Genomic DNA, 22,499 nt, shown 5'->3' on the forward strand with positions numbered 1-22,499 from the left:
TTGGTTGTTGTTACTAATGATAACTTCTCCTCCTCCTTAATTTTTTGCATGTACTTCAGTTAAGGCTTTGCAAAAATCCCTTCAATTAACCGAGGAATGTTTTAAAACAAAGAAAGATTTTTTATTTTTTAACATTTTCTGGCTTTTGACTTTTTCTTTTGCCTGCAAGAACAAAAGGACACTTGTTTTCCTATTCTTACTTGGCCAGGATACAAATCAAAATAGCAAAATAACGACTGTGTTTGGAGGGTGGCAGCTTTAATAAATCAGTTAAATACTTCAGAGTTCATAATTCTTCCTTTTTTTTTTTTTCAGGGCAGACATTTTTTTTTATGAACACTTTAATGCGTCACCTTGAGTATTGCCTTAAAGATTTGAGACAAAGTGCAGCACTGTTCTGTTTATAGTAGCTGCAAAAAATGACTGCTTTCCTCCATAAATCACTGGAAATGATCAGAACTATGCATATTTTTAAGCAAAAAGTAGCATTTCACTGGATTACTCTCTTGGGTTTTATTATTTTTGAAGGAGGGCTGCTTTTGGAGTGCTACAAACAAATGAATTGTTATTGTGGATTGTTACTAAAATAATTTAGATGTTGCTCTAGAGTGTGTGTTCCTTGCCCCAAAGGGTCATAGAATCATAGAATCAGCCAGGCTAGAAGAGACCTCCAAGATCAGCCAGGTCAACCTATCCCCCAGCCCTAGCCAGTCAACTAGACCATGGCACTAAGTGCCTCATCCAGTTTTTTCTTCCACACCTCCAGGGATGGTGCCTCCACCACCTCCCTGGGCAGCCCATTCCAATGCCAATCACTCTCTCTGTGAAAAACTTCCTCCTAACATCCAGCCTAGACCTCCCCCAGCACAACTTGAGACTGTGTCCCCTTGTTCTATTGGTGGTTGCCTGGGAGAAGAGACCAACCCCACCTGGCTACATCCTCCCTTCAGGTAGTTGTAGACAGCAATGAGGTCCCCCCTGAGCCTCCTCTTCTCCAGGCTGCACACCCCCAGCTCCCTCAGCCTCTCCTCATAGGGTTTGTGTTCCAGTCCCTTCACCAGCTTCATTGCCCTTCTCTGGACACATGTCACCATTAGCTCTAGAGCCATGCAAAAGCTTAACATTTGATGTTGTGAGAATTCCTTGTGCAGGACTACTGGTGGCACTGGTTCTGTGTATTTTATGGGGGAGTAGAGGTTATTGATTTAAAGGCTGAATGGAAATGGTGACAACGTATGTGGGTGATGTTGCTGCAGGGAGATCCCATCTCTTGTCACTGAGCTTGTGCCTCATCTCGCCACACATGAATTGAATGTATGAAAATGAAACTTCAGCAGAGAGCTTCAGCTATTGTTTGTAGCTCAAAAGGCATTTACAGCTGCTCTGAATGGCCTTGATAATTGACACCATCTATGGTTTGAACTTCCATGAACTCGCCCTTGTGGTGTTATTCCTAAGGGCATGGCACAAGCCTTACTCAATTCTGAACATTATAAGTATAACTAGCTTTGATCTCTCATGTGATATGTGGAATATTATGGTACTTCTCTCTTAAGGAATCCTGAAGTCTGAATGCAGAACTGCAAGCATGTTCAAGTGGACCAATATTTCATCATAGCCATCGTAGAAATGTCAAAATCCCTAACCGTCTATCTGATGCTGGGTGTGTTGCATTTTGTCCCTCTCAGGGCTTATTTCTAATCCATATACAAATGCTGAGTGTTTGTAGGCAACATCATTTTACCATGTACTGTGGGAATGTTTCTTTTCAAATGTATGCACTGTCCTCTTGCAGTGGCAGCCCTTTCTTCACTGCTTTACTCTCCTAATACCCTGGCTTCGCTGCATTAGATTGTAAAAATCCTTTTCTCTCCTCAAAAAGCCCTCCATATATTTCCAGAGTTCTAGAAATCCTAATTTCCCATTTCCCCATTCATCTTCCTCCTGGTCTCTTTTTAACTTGTTGCTCCATCCATCTAGTACTTCTACTCCTCTTTTTTTGGAAGAGAGGAGCTGTGAGCAGGAAGTATTTCTCTTCTCTGGGTCACAAATGCTTAGGTAGGATGTAATCTAGTCCTTCACTCTAGAAGGAAAAATATTGGAACTGGCCATATCAAAAGAAGATGATGGAGCTATCTTGATTTTGAGGAGTGCTTTTACAGTCTTTACTGAGTTCGTGAGTCTAAACCAAGCCTATGTCAAATGGAGTTTTCTTGTGTTGGAGCAAAATAAAGGAGGTTTGGACTGTTGATCAGGCTATTTAGTTCTGCTTGTTTCTAGTTTTCTGTGTAAACAATCCTATTCTTTGCTCAGGGATCGAGTCAAACTTGATACTTTCTTCTTCTTTTTTTAATCCCAGATGTTTGTGGCAAAGCTCTGTGTAACTCTTATCAATGTCTCAATGCTTTCTGTCTGTTGGAAAAGGTTTTCTTTGATAGCGTGTCAAAGCTTATTGAAGTTCTTGACATTAACTACTGCATTAAATATAAAATATTGCATCCTCAAGTTGTCTCATTCTAGTTTATGTGACTGTTTTCTTTTGTCTGGAAGTTTTATGGGCATGTTGTAAGTCAGCTGTAGTTGGAAGCCTGCTGCTGTGTCTTGGAAGGCAGCTGAAGTATCATTCTCTGTATGTGCTTTCAAACTGCTCTTTGGCTGAAGACAGAGTAATGATTCCTCAAGTCTATTTCAGAGTGTGCTGATGAGGAACTCCTTCAACTGAAGTGGTTTGTTTAATCTGACTTGTTAAGCTGTTTGACCACTCAGGCTGGACTGATGTATTACTGCAGAGCCAGGTCTTGCTGCAGGCTTGTAGTTTTGTAGGCAATTTTGTTTTGAGACTTTTGGCTGCAGACAAAGGGACTCCTTCTGTTTTCTGAGGGTTTGTGGGTTTGTTTTAAACCAAATAACAACAGCTGGGTCTACATTAGTAATGGATTGGACCAAGACATGTTTTTCACAGAATCATAGAATGGTAGGAGTTGGAAGAGTCCTCTGGAGATAATTCCCCTGCCAAAGCAGGATAACCTAGGATAGGCCACACAAAAATGCATCCAGGTGGGTTTTGAAAGCCTCTAGAGAAAGAGGCTCCACAACCTCTTTGGGCAGCCTGTTCCAGTGCTTCAGCACCCTCTCAGAAAAGAGAAGAACCTTTTCAGCATGGTCCACATGTTCCAGTTTGTGTCCTATCACAGAGCAGCACTGAAAAGGACTGCCCTCTCTTCTTGACACCCACCCTTCAGATATTTTTTTAATGTTACTAAGATTCCTTCTCAGCCTTCTCTAGGCTAAACAATGTCACTTCTCTCAGCTTTTCCTCCTAAGACAGGTGTGCCAGACCCTTCATTCTGGTCTGTTCCTACTCAGACACAAACCATGAATGGATATGTTTGGTAGTGCACGGCTTAAATACAGCAAAATCTGCTCACTGGCTGAACACTGAGTTTGTCTAATATTCCTTTTCTGCTTTAGTGATTGCAGTGCCTTGAGAGCTCGGTTTGTAGTGTAAATGCAAATCAGTGGCTTTGATAACAGAATGTATATGCACAGTGCAGTTTCCTATGGATAAAGGTTTAAATCACTTAACAGCTTACTTAATATTATTTACTCTTTGACCTTAATAGGGAAAGATGGAAACTGAACTGTCCTCATGAACTGCAAGCTCTGCAATGCTTTGATGGCCATTCTGATTGCTGTTTGCACTGACAGCTGCAAGGAAGGGAAATGTGGGACCTGGGGCTGTGTGTGATTACGATATCACAGCGCAGGACAGCACAGGTCTGTGTGCTGCGTGATTAGGGGACAGTAAATCAGCAGGGCTGTGCCAGAGCCAGCAGCCAGCCTGCTGTCACACTTGCCGCCGGTTTCCCACTCATTGTAAAGCCCTGCCCTATCGCTTGATGGGCCTGGAGAGGAAGCATGGAGGAAGCAAGTGCCACTGCTGGTTCACAATGTTCCAGGGTGGCTGGAAAGTTTGAGCAATGACCTGAGTGAGAAGAACAAGACCTTATTGACAGGGTTCAATCCCAGTCAAGTCTGTTTCCCATCAGCTTCTGAAGTAATTGCAGCCTTTCTTTTTTTCCTCCCCTTTGCACCCGCCAAGTCTGCCAGTTAATATCTGTTTTATTTTATATATTTATTTATTTATTGTAGTGGACTCAGCAACCAAGGAGAATGGTGAAGTTTCCTTCTTTCTGCTAAGTCATGGAAAAGAAAATGATGGCAATTGCATTAGAAGTATCTGTGCCCTCGTGTTTCTCCAGAGTTTCCATGGCATATTCTTTGAAATTCTCTGTTCAATAGGTCTTGTTCTTGTCATTCGATGCACAGATGTGCAAACAGTGCCAGATCAATTAGTGTGACACTAGAGGCTGTTGAGTTATGGTACTGTAGAGTTATGTGAACACACACATGTAGTGGGAGAAGTATGTAAGCTGAGATTTTCTTGGTTGCATATTCTTATAGCCTATGTAAGACTTTATGAACTTATAAGCTATGCAGTCAATCACTTTTTTTCTAGTGCTGCACTTTTGAACTTACAGCAGCATGTCCCTGTACCCACCCCATGCTGTTCTGCACAGACCTACACAGGGTTTTGTCACTGCTGTAGTAAGCAGTCTCTACTGTGAGTTCTAGTTCTGCTGCATCAGGGCCTCCAAGTGCATCTCAAACCACTTAATGTATTGTTCTCATTAGTCTGTGAGACAGAGAAGCTCATTTAATGAGGTGAGAAAGGTTTATCTCTGGAGAGACCCAAGAGAGGGTTTCTCCAGAAAGAAGAGGACCCAGGAGGTGTCTAGCACTTCGCTGTCTGGCCATGATCATGGCAGAGCAGGTCTACATAAGAAAGTTTTAACATGCAAGTGTGGGTGACATCTTGTGTTTTTGTGGTCTTTCTGTGGCAAGTCAATTGAACCTGGACTACTCTTGTATGTTAAAGGAACAACCAGTTCAAAAAATCACTGAAATTACTCTTTGGGTAGTATGTACTGAATTGGTTAGTGAGGACTTCTCGGGGGGTGGTTCTGATGGTGCAATATGCATGTAATGTAACTTGTTGTATTTGGTAATCCTGGCAACAGTGATGCAGGAAAACCATCTTAGTTCAGGAAGATGTGCACTGGCATGTCTTTTCGAGTATTTGATTTTTAGGAATCTAATAATTTGAGTTTGACAAGGAAGGAGGAAAAATGCCCAAACCAAAAAACCCAAACCAATCCAAACTCTGAACCCTCAGTGATAGGTAGAATGTGAAAGCGGCTCGTTCCGTAGGGTAAATCTAGGGTGTGCTGGGCATGTTTCTGAAATGAGAGTGGGTAGGAAAGGCAAAATTACTGCTGCCTTTGGGAAGCTGGTGGAAGGAACACATGGGGAAAGAGACACAAGTGTGACACAGGGACAGAGGCACATTGCTCTGCAGAGAGTGCCAAGTGTGCGCTATTTTCCCTGGAGTTTTTCTTTCTCTATCTCCAAAATACTTCAGTAACTGTGGTTAGGATATTTTGGAAAGACATCCCCAGGCACGTCTTAGTGGAACTTGGGAAGGGATTCAAGAGATGGGAGTTCTCAACCAGCTCTTGTAAGCAAGTTATCTTAAAATATAATGTTTCTTAACTTAACCAGAAAACAACTCTAGTATTTTTAGGTCAGGGAATAAATCTGGAGAAATCAAAGTATGTGCTTGTTACCCAGTCAACTCGCTTTTTTTCCCTTTTTGAGACCTTAAACAGCCCAGATCTCCCAGGCCTATTCACTATTTCTGATATGTTCCTCTATCTTACTCTTCCAGGATGGATCGTACTTGGCTGAGTTCCTGCTGGAAAAAGGCTACGAGGTGAGTGACTTGGTGACCAGCTGCGGGCCGACGTATTCGGTTGGATGCTGCAGCTCCGACTTCCTCTGCCTCTGTCCTTCCCTCTGTATGTTTTCCACTGCAGCCCTAGATAACAAATCACAACTCTAGGGAGGAATGTGCAACATGGCCTGTAATCATGCCAGCTTATTGTGCTATTTATCACTGGATGTCCACTGATGGATTCCCTCCTCTCCTCGGGGTATAGCTGCTTTGCATGTTTCCCGCCAGCTCTGATAAGCAGCAATCTCTGCGAGCCAAAAGTGTAAGGAATTGGGGAATAATTTATGATGCAGTGTACCCCATAAAAGAATGAGAATCTTTCTTTTTTCTCTTTCTCCCCCTCCACACTAAAGGCTGTTTTATTTTGGCAGTTACACTTCAGCAACGAAATCCTTGCCTTTTACTTTCTCTGTTTAAAAGAAAAAAGAAACCAAACAAAATAAACCCATCTCCAATCCAAAAGATATACTTTGATAGTGCTACTGTCTACCTCTTCTCTTGGATTAATTACATTCTTGCTTAGCACATGATTTTCATTTACCCTTTTCCTGAAAATAGAGGGAGCTTGATTCCTTATTACTTTCCTAGTGGCCCAGCAAAGCAACCATCATGTTATTGTGGTATGATTTGATGATTTTGAACTGCTGTGCACAGATAGTGAGAGTATTTGTCTACCTCGATCATGAAAGATGCTTCCAGAATGTATGATAATGGAAGGAAAGGAGTGATTGAGTTAACTTTGAGGTTGCTTCTGCTACTTTAAAAACACATGTGCTCTCCTAGTCCACAATGGAACTGCCACTACAGTGAAATACAACCCTTTCCACAGTAGAAAGATTGCAGTAGTTGGATAGAGGGATTTTGTTTTGGTCCTCAATTCTCCACTGGAATGGGCTGCCCAGGGAGGTGGTGGAGGCACCATCCCTGGAGGTGTTCAAGAAAAGCCTGGCTGAGGCACTTAGTGCCATGGTCTAGTTGAGTGGCTAGGGCTGGGTGCTAGGTTGGCCTGGCTGATCTTGGAGGTCTCTTCCAACCTGGTTGATTCTATGATCTACTTGTTGGAGTTCTTTGCTGTGTTCCCAGTGAGAGACCTCTGTTCTGAATAACTGAACACATGTGGTAACATAACGTCCTTAAAATGGTTCATTTGACTTTTTTCTTTTTAAACTATTATTTTAGGGTATTTAAAGATTAAATCCTATTGAGAAGAATTCACTGCTCCATATTCTTAACTAGATTAACCAGTTTGCACACATTTTGGCCTGTCACAGAGTTTGCATTTCACTTGTCCTGTACAGACAAAGGCATCTTTCATCAGTTTTTTTACGGTAATATTGCTGTCATGGATTAAGCATTTGGCAGGTTTTCTTTCTCTTGTATGTGCATACCAAAAAAAGGAGTGGGAGAAAAAGAAGTAAAGAAAAAAAAAAAAAAAACCCTGGATTTGCATGTTTTCATGTTGTCAATGCAGCAGGCTTTCTAGATCTGTTTGCTGAAGCTTTTTGAAGTCCTGTGGTGGCTGCATTTAGCACAGCTCCTTGGTGAAGTGCTGATATTGCAGTCATTCAACTGACAAAGCTCTTGCAAGTACAGTCTTTCATCAAGCTTTGAGCTGGCAAGGTTTGAGTTATTGGTGCATGGTTAGCATGAACTTGAATTTCAGCACGATTTCATTCAAAGGTGGATAATTGAGAGCTCAAAATGTCTCTCATCAGGACTTTAAGCTGAACTATTTAATTTTGCTGGAAGAATTGTGGAGCACTTCAGTTAGCTTCCTTTAGAATAACAATGCTTTAAAACTGCAAAGTCTGATTTTTACCCATCAAAAGAGATGTGTGTTTGAATACTCAAAATATTTCCTGCATCTTTTGCAAGAGAGAATGACAGATTCTCAATGGCTACAAATTGGAACATAGAAGGTTTCACCTCAACATGAGGAGAAAGTTTTTTACAGTGAGCACTGGAACAGGCTGCCCAGAGAGGTTGTGAAGTCTCCTTCTCTGGAGACTTTCAAAACCCACCTGGATGCATTCCTGTGTGAACTACCCTAGGGGATCCTGCTTTGGCAAGGAGGTTGGGCTTGATGACCTCTGGAGGTCCCTTCCAACCTCTGAAGTCCTGCAATTCTGTGATAGAATCACAGACTGGTTTAGATTGGAAGGAACCTTAAAGACCATTTAGTTTCAAATACTCTGCTGTGGGCAGGGACACCTACTTGAGCAGCTTGTTCACGACCCCATCCAGCCTGGTTTTTAACACTTCCAGAGTGGGAGCTTCCATTCTGGACAACCTGTTTCAATGCCTCACCACCCTTGTGGGGAAGAATTTCTTCTAATGTCTAATCTAAATCTCACTTCTTCCAGTTTGAGGCCATTACCTCTTCTCCTGTCATTACATGTCTTTGTAGAATCTCTAGCTCTCCTGTAGTCCCCTTCCAGTACTGCAAGTTATCATACAAATGATTTTTTTAAAGGGTGTCTCTGTAGACCTTATTGTCCTTATAAATTATCCATGTGTTCTGTAAGTAAATATTCTGATAGAGCTTTTAACTATATCACTTTGCAAATTTATCTTCATGAATTCATTGCTTGATGGAAATTACTTTTGGGGAGCCACGTTTCTCAGTTTCTCATTGATCCTCATAATGGAAATGTTTTGCTTCGTTGTGGAAAGTTTAGTGTTTGAACTGTAGAATAAAGTAGATTGTGAGCCTGTCTTGTGGCTGGCCACACATGAGATTTTATGCAAGGAAATTGGCATCATAAATTGACTTGTGAGTTTTACAGATGAAACTGTTCAGCTGTCAGAGAACTTGCCACCAAAATGTTACTCTTAAAGCAGCAAGCTATCTCACTCTGCAGTTGTGCAAAGCTTTTCACTCAGTTACATTTCAGATTTAAGATGGAATGAAAAGTCTTTTCTGTGTCAATAACCATCACTTGTCTGGTGTTCAAAACAAAAATCTCCAGACAAACTCAACCCAAACCCTGAACACTGCTCGTTCCTGCTGGTGAATGCACCATGCACCAGTACATGTTAGGGGTTGACCTGCTGAGGTGTAGCTTGGCAGGGAAGAACCTTGGAGTTCTGGTTGATAATAATCTATCAATGGCACAGTGATGTGCCCTGGTGGCCAATAAAGCAAATAGTATACTTGAGTGCATTAAGAAAGTGCACCCAGCAGGTTGAAGGAGGTGGTCCTCCCCTTCTACTCTGCCCTACTGAGAGCTAACCTACAATATTGTGTCCAGTTCTGGGAGTCCCCAGTTCAAGAGGGACAGGGATCTACTTGATAGAGTCCAACAGAGGGATACAAGGATGATTAAGGGACTGGAGCACATGCCTTATGAGGAAGGGCTGAGACCTGGGGCTGTTTATTCTGAAGAAGAGAAGGCTGAGAGGGCATGTCATCAATGTTTACAAATACCTGAAGGATGGCTGTCAGGAGGATGGAACCAGTCTCTTGTCATTGGTACCCAGCGATAGGACAAGGGGCAATGGAGACAAACTCAAGCATGTGAAATTCACTCTCAACATGAGAAAAAAACTTTAATGTGAAGCTGCCCAGAGTAGTTCTCTAGAGATCTTCAAACCTGTCTAGATGTGTTCCTGTGTGACCTGCCCTAAATAGTCCTGCTGTGCAGGAGGGTTGAACTCAATCTCTGGAGTTCTTCTATGATTCTCATGGGTCCAAGCTAAGACGAAGTGAGAGAATGGCTCAACCCAGCTGAGTGCAGGATGTGTCAATGTGTACAGGGTCATTTTTAGGAATTAAAAACAGAAGAAGCGGAGGACAGGCAGATGCTGATGCCTGATTTCACTTGTGCCAGCACAGCTTCTGCAACTGGTAACCTAAGCCAATGTGAATTTTGGCAGCAGGCATCTGGCTATCTTGCATGAAGAATTGGGATCAGTGTCTTAACAATTTCTCTAATGTATTGGACAAGGGCTTTTTTCAGTGTTAGAGCCAGTGGATTATCTTCACCAACTTATTCATCGTGGGTGGTTAAAGGAAATTTCCAACCTGTGTTACGGCCTTAGGCTCGCCTGTCTCATAACCCACTAGAGGCCTGACTCATGAGTCTACAAAACAGCACTGACTGTTCTTCCAACACACCAGAAAATGAATAAAAGCTCTCTTCTGAAATACATTTGGCCTTGCAGCTGCTGGCCTTGCCTTTTTCTTCCCTTCTTCTCTTTAGCCTCATCTCCTGCTGCTTTTCCTGTGCCTGTCATCTCTGGCTCCAGAAAGACAGGCAGAGGTTATCTCAGAATTCCCATACAGCTTCTTCAACTCCAGTAACACTGGCAGCTCTTCTGGGAGATATTAATGTAGGGCAATTCCCCTTTCTTCCAGTATTGTGTGTGATGCTTTGGCTGTTAGTGGTATCACCAAAGCAGAAAGTGAAAAGTACTCAAGGGTACCAAAATAGATAAATCTGACGTCAGAGCTTTCCCCCAGGTATTTTGTTATGATTTAGATAACTGTTTGCCTTTAGGAACAGACAAGCTCTGATTACCTGATAGGAAGGGTTAGGTCCACATATATGAAAGGGGTGATGGTGAAAGACGATGATGAACACTCTCCTTAATGTTTACCACTTTCCTTCTGTGTTTTCCCTTTCCCAGGTGCATGGCATCGTTCGTCGCTCTAGTTCTTTTAATACAGGCCGGATCGAACACCTCTATAAGAACCCACAGGCTCACATTGAAGGAAGTAAGACTTTGCTTTTGTATTTAAGGGATTGTTTTAGGTTGATGTTTGTGTTTGGTGGAGAAACTTCCCCAGGAGCAGGAAGGGAATTCCAATTTCCTCCACCTAAGTGCTATTAACAAGTAGTTATTTTTAAGCCATGCTTGACTTAGGATTGACTGTTAAAAACCAACCAAACAACAACCACAAAAACCCAAACAAACAAACCCCAGAAACCAAGCAAATGCCAAAACAAAACAAAAAAACAGAAAAAAAACCCCAAACAAAGCAAACAAAAAAACCACCAACTAACAAAACAACAACTGAAAAACCACAACAAAACCAAGAAACCACAAACAAACAAAACTGCTTGATAGCTAAGCCTGCCTTATTTTGCTGGTGTTAGTTGCTCTGTCTCAGGAAAAAAAAAAAGTGATGATTTTTCTCTAATGAAAATATGACACAAAATACAGAGACTCCTCTGTGTGTGAGTTATTAAAAGAGGAAGATATGATTGGATCCAAGAAGCCACTTTCTGTGGTGTGGAAGTGCTGACTCAGTTCACACACAGCTTGGCAGCAGCAACTGGAAAATGGACACAAAAAGCCATGTGAAATTTGGGAGGTTCAAAACACTCAGATGTCAAAATAAAACGAGGTGGGTTTTTTTGAGGCAGTTATTTTAAACACTCCACTTCTTTTTCCTTGTGAGCTTCTTGGTCTCTTCCAACCCCTACTATTCTGTGATTCTTAGTGCCTGATGGAGATGAAGGTTTGTGAGCAGCCTGTGTGACAGCACGAGTAAGATGTTATCAGTTCTAACTGATGACAGGAAGAATGAGTCTGGGGTCTTTCTGAACTTCTGCACCTAAGGAAATAGTTACTTGTTTTTCCCAAAGGAAAGTCATTGCCCTTGGAAATGTGCTAACAGTTTATAGATAATACTGAAATTATTACCTTTGGTGTATACTGTGCAAAAGTTGTGTGAGTGTCTTACCTTAAAGAAGTTTAACTGGTCACTTAATGAGAAGAAGCTCAAGCGTTGGTATTTACTTTCAGTAGTTATTGCTTATTGTGCATTGCTCCTTAAAACATCTAATTGAGAGAAGTGAAAAGGAATAAAATACCTTCTTGAAGAAGACTGAATCATGTGCTTCCATCAGGGACAATGTAGGAACTGTTTCCCATGACTTGAATTTATATTTCACGAGGTAAAATGAACCAAAAAGAAATCAAACAGGAACCTGTGTATCGTGAGGACCATCTTGTGAATATGAAATGTGACTGGGAAGCAATGTAGATCATGATAAATATGTGCATGAGCTTTTAGAGAAAGATATAAGAAAGCAGACTATATCACTTGCCCCACTTCTTATCTCCTTTTCTTTAACTAAAGAATACAGCCATGTGAATGGGAGGAGGAAGAGGAATTGGACTTGGAGTCTCAGGAAAGGCTACTCCATGGAGACTGTTTGGAAACAATGAGTTTCCAGGCAGTGCTGGAGAAAGCAAAGAAGCAATAGTGGTAGATGTAAGCAAACCCTGATTTTGTCTTTGCCCTTTGTGTTCTTCCCATTAATTGATTCCACATTGCGAGATGATGAACTTTAGACAGAGAACCTCTTTAGATAAAAGAACAAGAAGGAAAATAAGGTGTTTCCTGAAGTAAGTCCTCAAACTGTTGCTTCCTAATGAGGTTCTGAGGCTGGATAATGTTATTAAAACACAAAGGTGATGTCTGCACACGGACTTGTTCCAGCACAGTGTGGTAGGACTGAAGGCAGCTCACACTGTAGCTAACCAAAATGGTCATAACCTACTTGCTGGCCCTCATTTCACCAGTTATCTCTTTCTTGTAAAAAAGTTCCATTACCATTCCCTAACCTGTGAGCCACAGTTTCACATGGGTCTTGAAGTCTTTTCAGAACAGTCCTTTACAAGCACTCTGGATGTAAAAGCAGACTGCAAGACTGGTGTGATCTGCTGGGCCATATCACTTCATCAGCAGCCTCAGGTACTTGTTAAATAAGAGAGTGCAAAGCTGCACACCTGAGAACTGTGTGATGTTACTGCCTTGAACTGTTAAAAAAAATCCCCAAGCAAACTATTTTAAATAAAAATGAGGTTCACATATTTTTCCATCAGTAAATATGATATCACTGATGTAAATATTAAGTCAGTAAATATCAGGGACATATTTTACATCACTGATTTAAAATCAGTGTGCTGGGGATTCAGTTGGTAGGGCTTATGTAATGAACCTTGTACTGCTTAGTTTCAGAATAAAGTTTTAAAAAGAAAAGGAGGGGGAAATCCAGTTGATACAGCCCCCAAAAAGTGCTGACATCACAGAATTGTTGAGGCTGGAATAGACCTTTGAGATTGTCAAGTCCAGCCTATGACCTAACACCGCCATGGCAACTAGACCATATCACATGGTCAAATGGGAAGAGTGCTAAACTGTACTGAAATGGGAATTTCCTCTTCTTTTTCATTCTTTTACCTGGAGACAGACAATATAAACAAATCTATTAAATTCAAGAACATGAAAGGAAATTCCATATAAATATGGCAAGTAAATGTAAACAGCTCATTCACAAAGCCTTTTCTTTGAATAGATCATAGAATCAACCAGGTTTGAAGAGACCTCCAAGATCATCCAGTCTAACCTAGCACCCAGCCTGTGTGAATAACAGCTTGGTGGTGTCAATATATATATATATATATTTGGGTTGGTGTGTTTTTTTTTAAACAAGAGGAAAATGAGACCTGTCCTACCAGAATACATTTCACTTCTGGAACAACTTCTTGATAGGTCAGGGTCTGAAACTAAGAACAAGTTGCTAAGACATTGCAACCTTTGAATATTCCATGAGTCAGTTTCATGCTTTTACCTAGCTTTTTGCACACAGATTAAAGTAACTTGGCAGGGAAAGGATTAATAACTGCTGTATGGCTGATAATGTCTGGGATTTTGGTGTATGATATCACAACACTCTCTGAAATTCCTCTCCACTGTGCATCCCTCTTTCTTTAAATAGAAAACCAAGAGTGATAAATGCAGTGTGTTGTGTTCTAATGTTACCTAAATGTTGGTACCTTAGGCACTTTTGTTGTCTTGTGAAATTATTCAGTGAGGAATCCATGCAATGTTTTGGAAAGAGAAAGAAATCAATGTAAACTTAAGAAAGTTATCAAAAACCTTTTTGAGTGAAAGATGATTTAGTTTAGGCTTCCAATGATTTTTAAAAACAATCTTTTGGCAGCTGAAATTCTGTATATGACATTCTTCAAACTTATACAGCCTGGGTTAATGAATGTTGCTAGGTAAATCAGATCATCGTGAAGAGAACTTGAAATAGAATTCATCATTCTTGCAGGGAAATATGTTCTGTGTTTAAAACAGGGAAAAAAAAAACCCAAACAAAACTTAGTTCAGCTGGTGATTTCTTAAAGTTTTCCAATAAGTGTTTGCTTGGATATTAAACCTGGAATGGGGTTTGGATTGAGAATGCTATGTTATCCTGTGACTGAAGTATTAACTCTGTGTTCTTAAACTCTGAAGACATGAAGCTGCACTACGGTGATCTCACTGACAGCACCTGCTTGGTGAAGATTATCAATGAAGTCAAACCCACTGAGATATACAACCTGGGAGCTCAAAGTCACGTCAAGGTGAGTAGCTTCTAGTGCTGAGCATTGTGAATGTGTGCTGTGGTTGGTGGTACACTGCATTGATGTATTGGACTACAACATGTATAGCTGTTTTAATAGCTGCTAACTTTGGGTAAGCACTGTCTTAAATCAAGACACTTGTGTTTGCTGTAGTGCTGAATTACTGCATGGGTCTGGCTCCTGAATATGTGTTCAGATTTCAATATGAAAGAGGTTCAATTGTTGCTATCAACAAACACCACAGTTTTCAAACATCTGATTTTTAACTCTGTGAAACAAAGTTTGCTTTTGAGTTTGCTCCTCGTGGAAAAGTTCTGAGCCTCATCATCCATGTGCATTAAAATAACTGTGTGTACCTGAGTGTGTCACTTCTAGAACGGCTTCACCTGTGCTAGTGTTCAGGCAGCTGGTGTTCTGTGACCTACTAATAGAGAAAACAGCTTTGCTGCTATTTGATGTGTTGTAACATCTCTGGGATTTTGGTTGGAAAAATCAAGTTTTAGAAACTGTAACGAAATGGACTTGTTGAGGGTGAGTGACTTGATCCTGCAAGTGCTGCTGCATCATAAGGGGAGAAAATGTGTAGCAGAGAAGATAATATTGGTTCACAGGTTGTGCCAAACCTCACATCACTAACAGGTGACCTCTGCTTGCAAACACTTGTTTCATACTTCATGATTACAAACTGAAAATGAAGGCCACCTAGCAAATTGTCATTACAGTAAGTTGTGTTAGACAAATGTCCTGTCATTGTGTGTGCAATGTGAAAGTGTTCTGCAGTGGGAATGTTCTCTGCCCTGTATTGAGGTAAGAACTGAAGGATTATTTAAGCCTCAGTTTGGCTTTGGTTTTGTAAGTCAGCTTTACTAAAAAATTCAGTGTGTGTTTGTTTTCACTCTGGGAGCCTTGAATCCCAGTGTAAGGAAATCACGTTGAGACTGCAGTTTTTAATCACACAAACAGCAGAATTTAGAGATGAAAAGAGGATAATTTTGTCTTTAAATCACTTGCATGGTTCATCTAATCATTTTGTGCTAAACTGAATACAGTGGCCTCACCACTGCTGAACACAGAGGGGTGGTCACATCCCTGTTCCTGCTGGCCACTGTGTTTCTAATGCAAGTCAGGATGCCCCTGGCTTTCTTGGCCACCTAGACACACTGATGACTCATATTTAGTCAGCTGTCAACCAATATCACCAGGTCCCTCTCTGAGTCGCAGCTTTCCAACCACACATCCCCAGGTCTGCAACATACAATAACGCTGCTGTAGGTTCTTTCATGACACTGTTATGGGCCATGGAAAAGTTTATTCCTCAAATATCTCACTGCATGAATACTTTGAGCCAATGCAGGCCTGTACTGAGTCTTGATTGGGAGAGGGAGTGAAACTTCACCACCTATTAGAGATCAATATCTTCTCCAGAGACCTGAGCATATAAAGTTTGGTTATGTAAGCTCATGTTTTAGCCTGTGTGCACCATGTTTGGGGAGAGAGGGAAGAGAACTTCTAATCTTAGCTTGTTTCACATTCCAGTGACTTTGAACCAGTGACGTCTTCAGTATTTTTTTGGTGATGTTTATGTTGGCTTCTGTTTATGCAGAATAAAGTTGTCTATCACTCTCGCTTCCAGTTAGCTTATGTGAGCCATGCTGAAATGAAGGAAAATAAAATAATAGGAAGTTGGTCTGGTTTCCTGTAGGAAACCAATGGAGATGAAATTGGTTCTTGGAATGAACCCACAGTAGTCTGGGAAATACTGTCAGAGAAGACTTTTTCTGAATCATAAACAGTAAAGAGCGTGACTCATAAAGTAGGTCACTGAAAGGCTGATCTGGTCTTGTAGATGGAAGAAAGTGAAGGAAGACTGAGACTTGTTCTTAATAAAAGCAGTAGACCTAACAAGATGATATCATCAGTAGGAACAAATTATCCAGTGTGCATTCCTGCCTGTTTTGGTGAGAAATGAGGATTAGCTCTCCACACCACAGCTTCTCCACTGAGTGCTCAGAAAACAGTAGCACATTCACTCGGTGGTTGTGAGCTAAACGGTCTCGCCTCATTTTCCTTTGCCCGCTTGTTGTAGGCACTGCTGCTCTGGTGTTTGGTGCTTTGGGAGCCCAGTGAGCTGGCCTTGACTGATCTTCATCTAATCAGGCTTCATAGGAGTGATTACTTAGTGTATTGATTCTAAGTAGTACCTTCTCAGTCTGGCTAGCATGCAGATGGTTCTATCTGAAGTCTGTTATCCATAATGCTATACTCTTACCTCTCTGCTGAATGTCTTGAAAGTCAATTATCCAAGTACTAGGTTGGCTAAAATGATATCAGTGGTTCTTGGAATCTTAGAATTGTTTCAGTGGGAAAAGATGTCTGAGATCATTGAGTCCAACCATCCATCTAACATCACTATGACCACTGAAATGTGTCCCGAAGTGCCATATCTACACGTTCCTTTAACACCTCCAGGGATGATGACTCAAACGCTCCCCTGGGCAGTGTTTCAGTAAAGCACAGTGTTTCAGTAGATGCACGTACACAGTGATGAACTTGTATCTGCTTTTTGTTGCTGAAGATCAGGTGATCTCATCAGTACATCAGAGCAGTGAGATGTTTTTGATTCGTATTCAACTGGCACAGCTAGAAAGTTAATTTAAAATTACACTGCAAAAGGGCAGTGTAAACTTAGCAAAAGACCTCATGCTTTCAGCACCTGAAACATGCTCACAGAGCAGTTAAATGCAGGATTGAGGAAATATGTCAGGGTTTATGGCTATTGCTATCCCAGTAATTGCTTATTAAGTAGCCTAGCCGAGTCTGGCTGGGGTGCAGATAGTCACATCTGCTCAGTTTACACTGTATTGGTTAGTAGGAGGTTGTTTTGCCTGTCATTTGTTGCCAGAAGCTTCCTAGTGGATGTGTTCTGAGATACAAAGAAAATGGTGTAACTTTTCTGTGATAGCTGTTCCTTCTAAGGCATGGATTGAAGAATAAAACCTGACTAGTCTGCAACATATTTTCAAAAGCTGGTAAATGCTTCATTTTTGTTATTGTTGTTTTCTCCTTGCTAAGTGTAGAGATTTTTTCCCTCTAGTCTAGGAGACATTAAAGTTTTATTGAGTTTTCAGTCTTTGCAGACAATGGGTGCTTGGAATCCATCAGGAGCTGATTTTAAGAAGCAAACCCCACTACTGTTAGATGCAAGGTAAGCTGTAAAAGCCAAGTGGGTTTTAGCATATAACCCCTCACCCGAGTCAGGATCTCTTTATCCTTGTCTGTTGAATTCAGCTTTATCTGTAGCTCCTCCATTTTCCCTTTTATGCTTTGTGTTCTCCAAAGTGAACACTCTTAATCTCAGGAGGCCTTTTGTCTCCTCTGCCCCCATGCTGACAAAATTAAAGAACTTGATAATTTTTGATTATTTTGTCTGCATGAAGTACAACCAAAAAAATGTTAGGAGCTGCTTACCAGTTAAAACCCCATGCCAGTTAATGAGGCTATGTGTGTTTTAATCTTGATGATTACAGTAATATGTTTATATGCATGTATAAGAACAGCTCAGAACACCAGCCTTAGGAGACAATTGCCATACCGAGCTGCAGATGCTGTCTTCACAGTGGTTTAGGTGATGCGGTCCTTAGCTGAGGCAATTGGGTTCTCTTCCCTAAAGGAATGCAAACTATCTGGGCTGCTTGCTGTCCTGCAGAAGGCTCTGCTGCCTTTTGTTGTACTGCTGTCAGCCATGTATAATCCTGTGAGGTACTGAGCAGTGTTAGTGTATCTCAGCACACCTTTAGCTGCTTTAACCTCAGGGTGCTGGGCTTACTGGATGCTGTATCCTGTGGGATGCCTCTCACATGATAAACCTTTCTGAGTGTTCCCCTCAGTGTCTGTTTGTGATGTTCTGCTCATGTGTAGCCTGAGCTCCAGTGATCTTACTTCACTTTCAGCCATCAGGTTTTAGATAGTTTTACATGTGGATTATTTTGGGTAATTTAAAAACTATAATGTTTGCAGTACCTGTTCAAACAGAACTTGTGTGTGGCCTGGGAAGGAAGGTAATTGCGATAATAGCCAGTAATGAAATTTGGTGTGTCTCCTCACTTGGTCCTCCCAATATTTATGGCAATTTTACACAATCTCTCTAACTGCAGCTTGTGTTGGAAGGAGATTTAAACCCAAGTGTTGCTAAGGAGCATGGCATCTAGGAGGATCTGTTCCATGATCTTCCCAGGCACAGAGATTTAGCTGACAGGTCAGGAGTTCCCAGGGTCCTCCTTTCTACCCTTCTTAAAAAATGGGTGTAAAGTTTCCTTTCTTCCAGTCCCCAGGGACTGCACCTGAACAGAGCACTTTTCAGATGTCATGGAGAGTGGCTTGGCAACTAAATCAGCTAATTCCCTCAGAACTCTGGAATGCATTTCATCAGGTCCTCTGGACTTATATCGCTTCAGGTTCCTCAGATGCATCTTGTCTTCACTTACGGTGGGTGGGACTTTGTCTCTCTGGTCTCCATCCTGTGGGCTATCCAACATGAGAGCCATGAGGAGAGGGGCTGCCAGTGAAGACTGAGGCAAAGAAGGTGTTGGGAATCTCAGCCTTCTCCCTGTCTGTCGATCCACGTTCTCCACTATTGCTCATCTGTGAGGCTACACTTTCTTTACCCTTCCTTTTCTGGTTTAAGTACCTGTAGAAGCCTTTCTTGTTCTTTACATCCCTTGCCAAGTTCAGTTCCAGCTGCGCCTTCGCCTTCCTGACCTTGTCCCTGCACAACCAGACAATGTCCCTATCCTCTTCCCAGGATGCCTGCCCCTTCTTCCATTTCCTGTGTAGTCCCAACTTGCCCTTTAGTTTGGCCAGCAGGTCACAACTCAGCCATGGTGGTCTCTTGCCTTCCTACATGTGGGGACTGAGATCTCTTTGCTCTACAGAAAGCATCCTTAAAGATCTGCCAACTCTGTCCCACTCCCTTGTCCCTGAGGGATATTTCTCACAGGGTCCTTTTCACTAACTCCTTGAAGAGATGGAATTTTGCTTTCCTAAAATTTAGAGTCCTAATTATGCCTCTCATGGGCTTCATATCTCTTAGGATAGTGAATTGCACTAGCATATGATTGCTGCAGCCCAGACTGCCTTTCACTTTGACCCCCCTGATGACTTCACTTGCATTTGGGACCTACAGGTCCAATAAGGCATCCCCTGGTGTGGGGCTGTTAATTTTTTGTCTTAAGTTGTCATCTAGCCACTCCAGGAGCCTCCTGGATTGCCTACAGTCAGCCATGCTACTTTTCCAACAGATGTTGGGGTGGTTAAAATCCTCCAGAAGGATGAGAGCCTGTGACCATCTCCTCCAGCTGGAGTAAGAGGGCTTCATCAGTAGGCTCTGCTTGATTGAGCAGCTTGTAATAGACTCCTACCACAAGGCTCCCTTTGTTTTCCCAGTCACTAATACCTACCTTTAAGCTTTCAACCTGCTTGTGGATATATTTTAGCAACAACTCTTCACATTCTATCCAATTCTTTACATACAGGGCAACACCTCCAACCCTTCTTCCTGCCCTGTCCCATAGCCAGGACAATAGCTTGTAGCCATCAGTAGTGACACTCCAGTCATAGGATTCATCCCATTGAGTTTCTGTAGTTGCCACTACATTGTAGTTTTCCTGTGGTGAGATAACCTCCAACTTCTCCTGTTTGTTGCCCGTGCTGTGTATATTGTTGTACAGGCACTTCAGGTGGGCTGCTGGCCATGTCACCTTCTTAGAGGGGCACCTCACTGTTCCCCAAAGGCTGCATTCCTGCTTTTTGTAATCTTTCATTTAGCTGTGCTTTTATTCTTTTGTTTTGTCTTATGAATCATTTCCAGGTAAATGCTGAAACACTTTTCTACCAATACCTTGTTTAAGTGTATTGGGAGATTGACCATCAAAAATAATAAAGCCAAAGTATCTGAGAGCTTAATCAGGGATGTGAAAAGGGCTGAGTTCTGAAATGAGACTTTCCCATCTGGCTTGGTAATGCACTTTGGGATATGGTTTAGTGTTCATAGTAGTGTTGAGCTGATGGTTGGACTTGATGTTCACAGAGGTCTTTTCTGATTTTAATGACTCTATGATTCTGTGATAATTAAAGAGCAAAATATACACTGCCATGGGTCTGTAGCTGATGATTATGGAGTCCTCTGGGGTTTATGCAGCTGCAGAGAGTGTCTCTTGCAGGAAGCTTAGTTAGGGATTCTTATAGCCACTGTTCCTATGCTGTGCAGCCGTGAACATAGCAGGCTGGCTGCTGTGATGAATGAAGTGGTGTTTATCTTTGCGACTGTGATGACAGATAAAGTACCACCTCCTTCAGCTCGTGCTTTTTGCTTGGTTTCTGCTTTAAGGCTCTGTAATTTGGCTTCCTTACTGAATTCTGAATTTTGAGTCTGGTGTAATAAAGGGGGATGGCCAGCATCTGCATGTTGTTTCAGTGTCTCAGCCCTGATTAGGTCAGATAGCTGCTGACAGCAAGCCCTTGAAGAGCTCTGCTCCTAAGTAATTAAATTCCAAATTCTAAAATAATTGCTTTAAAGCAAACTTTACAGTTGGCCTCCCACTATAGTTTGTAAATGGAAGGAGGTTGTTAGATTGGATTCTGTTTTCAGAGAAGAGAATTTTATGATATTATTCTATCTGAATTTTTAATAACTTAATCTCTACCATCATAGTAGCGATTTTTCATTGGAGAAATAATTGCTGAAGTGATTTCTGCTTCTAGATGTGAGTGGGGAGGAGCCGTTAAAGACTTCTGTGATAGTTTTCTTCTCACAGCTGCTGCAGGGGAAGAGAAAGCTGGAGCAAAGGCAAAGCTTGGGAAGGGGAAGGGCAATCCAACTGCAGCATTTGCAGCGTTGTTTCTTGTGTCAAATAGATGGCAGCAGAGCCTTGTACACACTGGGAACAACGCTTCAAGCTGCCTTCTATCAGCTGTAGCCTTGAACAACTTGTTGTTAGACATAAAATAGGGAAGAAAGCTACTATTGATAATGCGGGCGCAGAGAGGATGAAGAAGGGTAAGAGATGCTGTAAAGTGCTGAGTTTCTGGAGTAGTCCCAGGTGGCCAAACTTAATCTTTTAAGGTATGTCATCCACTCATGCAACATGATTGAAATCAGCTAACATAATATTGCATGTCAAAATAAAGAGACAGAAAGAAAAAGAAAGTATTCACAAGTTGCAACTGAAAGTGATCTACAGCTGCCTTGGGGTACTGCAGGAGCTGGCCAGAATGCCTACTCTGTAGTTCAGCGAGCTAGAGAAAGGAAAAGTCATTCCTCAGTCAGGCAAGCATTCTTTGCTAAGGTTTGCTCTAGTGGCAGTGTTCTTACAAAAAGAGCTCCAGCTCGTTCTGCCCTGAACGAGTCAAGCTGCAGATCTGTCCCTAGAAGTGTTTGATTAATAAGTGCAGTGTGGTAGTATTTATTAAGTGCAAAATTAATGGCTACGAAACAGCTGCAGTCATCTCGGCATTAAGGCATTCTGCTGTGTGCTCATCTGCATCTAAAATTCTGTAGTAGGATGATCCTGAAATAAAAGGTAGAATTGAAGGCTTTGATGTCAGTGATTGCTCAAGACCTGGGATTTTAAGATACTGTAGGAGGAAGAAAGGAGGGAAAAAAAGCTGAGAAATTATTATTGTAGTGTAACTGGAGTAGTCTAGAAATTCTGTCAAGGCTGCAGGAGTTGCTTTTGGGTGTTATCTTAAAGTTACAGGACATTTTAATTCTGTTAGAGCTCTGAATGCTCAGCCAGGGTGTTTGCACTTGCTTTTCACCATTTATGCTTCTCCAGACCGTGTTAGAGTTTTAGTGCCTGTAAACAAATATTTTTTAACCCAACCATGTGAAAAATCTGTGACAATATCTTGGTGATACCTCTCTTCTTTCTCCATTGATAACTTCTTTCTCTTACAACGTTTCTTTTACTCAGATTTGTTGTTTTGATGATCTCTCCACTCCCTTCAGCAGGCTAGTGACAAAACCAAGCCACTGTGTAATATATTTCTTAAAGGTTTAAAGAAAAGTGCATTTGATTCCTTTCAAGTATTGCAGCTCACAATAGCTGCTAGAATTTACTGAGCTCTGAGTGTAGTGCAGGTTTTTAGAAAGGGGGGGGGGGTGATTTTCAGCATCCTTCTTCCCACTTACTGTAGAAAGCCACTGTAATAACTCTGACATCCAGATGTGTTTTTGGTTTGTTTTAGTGTTTATTTAATGTCTTTAAATTAAAGGGTCAAT

General features: G+C 41.6%; 1 protein-coding gene across 5 annotated transcripts in view; it reads left to right on the forward strand.

Annotated features, from left to right (window-relative positions):
• The window catches only part of GMDS (GDP-mannose 4,6-dehydratase), a 397,493-nt gene that overhangs the window by 37,912 nt on the left and 337,082 nt on the right, over nucleotides 1–22,499 (forward strand). For all 5 annotated transcript variants that reach the window (XM_064161097.1, XM_064161098.1, XM_064161099.1 and 2 more), the window contains exons 2-4: nucleotides 5,789–5,833; nucleotides 10,484–10,571; nucleotides 14,112–14,221. In XM_064161097.1, the coding sequence (XP_064017167.1) occupies nucleotides 5,789–5,833; nucleotides 10,484–10,571; nucleotides 14,112–14,221 (243 nt within the window). The remainder of the gene's footprint in view (nucleotides 1–5,788; nucleotides 5,834–10,483; nucleotides 10,572–14,111; nucleotides 14,222–22,499) is intronic.

The sequence above is a fragment of the Pogoniulus pusillus genome, chromosome 21 (genome assembly GCF_015220805.1).
Source record: "Pogoniulus pusillus isolate bPogPus1 chromosome 21, bPogPus1.pri, whole genome shotgun sequence".
Lineage (NCBI taxonomy): Eukaryota > Metazoa > Chordata > Aves > Piciformes > Lybiidae > Pogoniulus > Pogoniulus pusillus.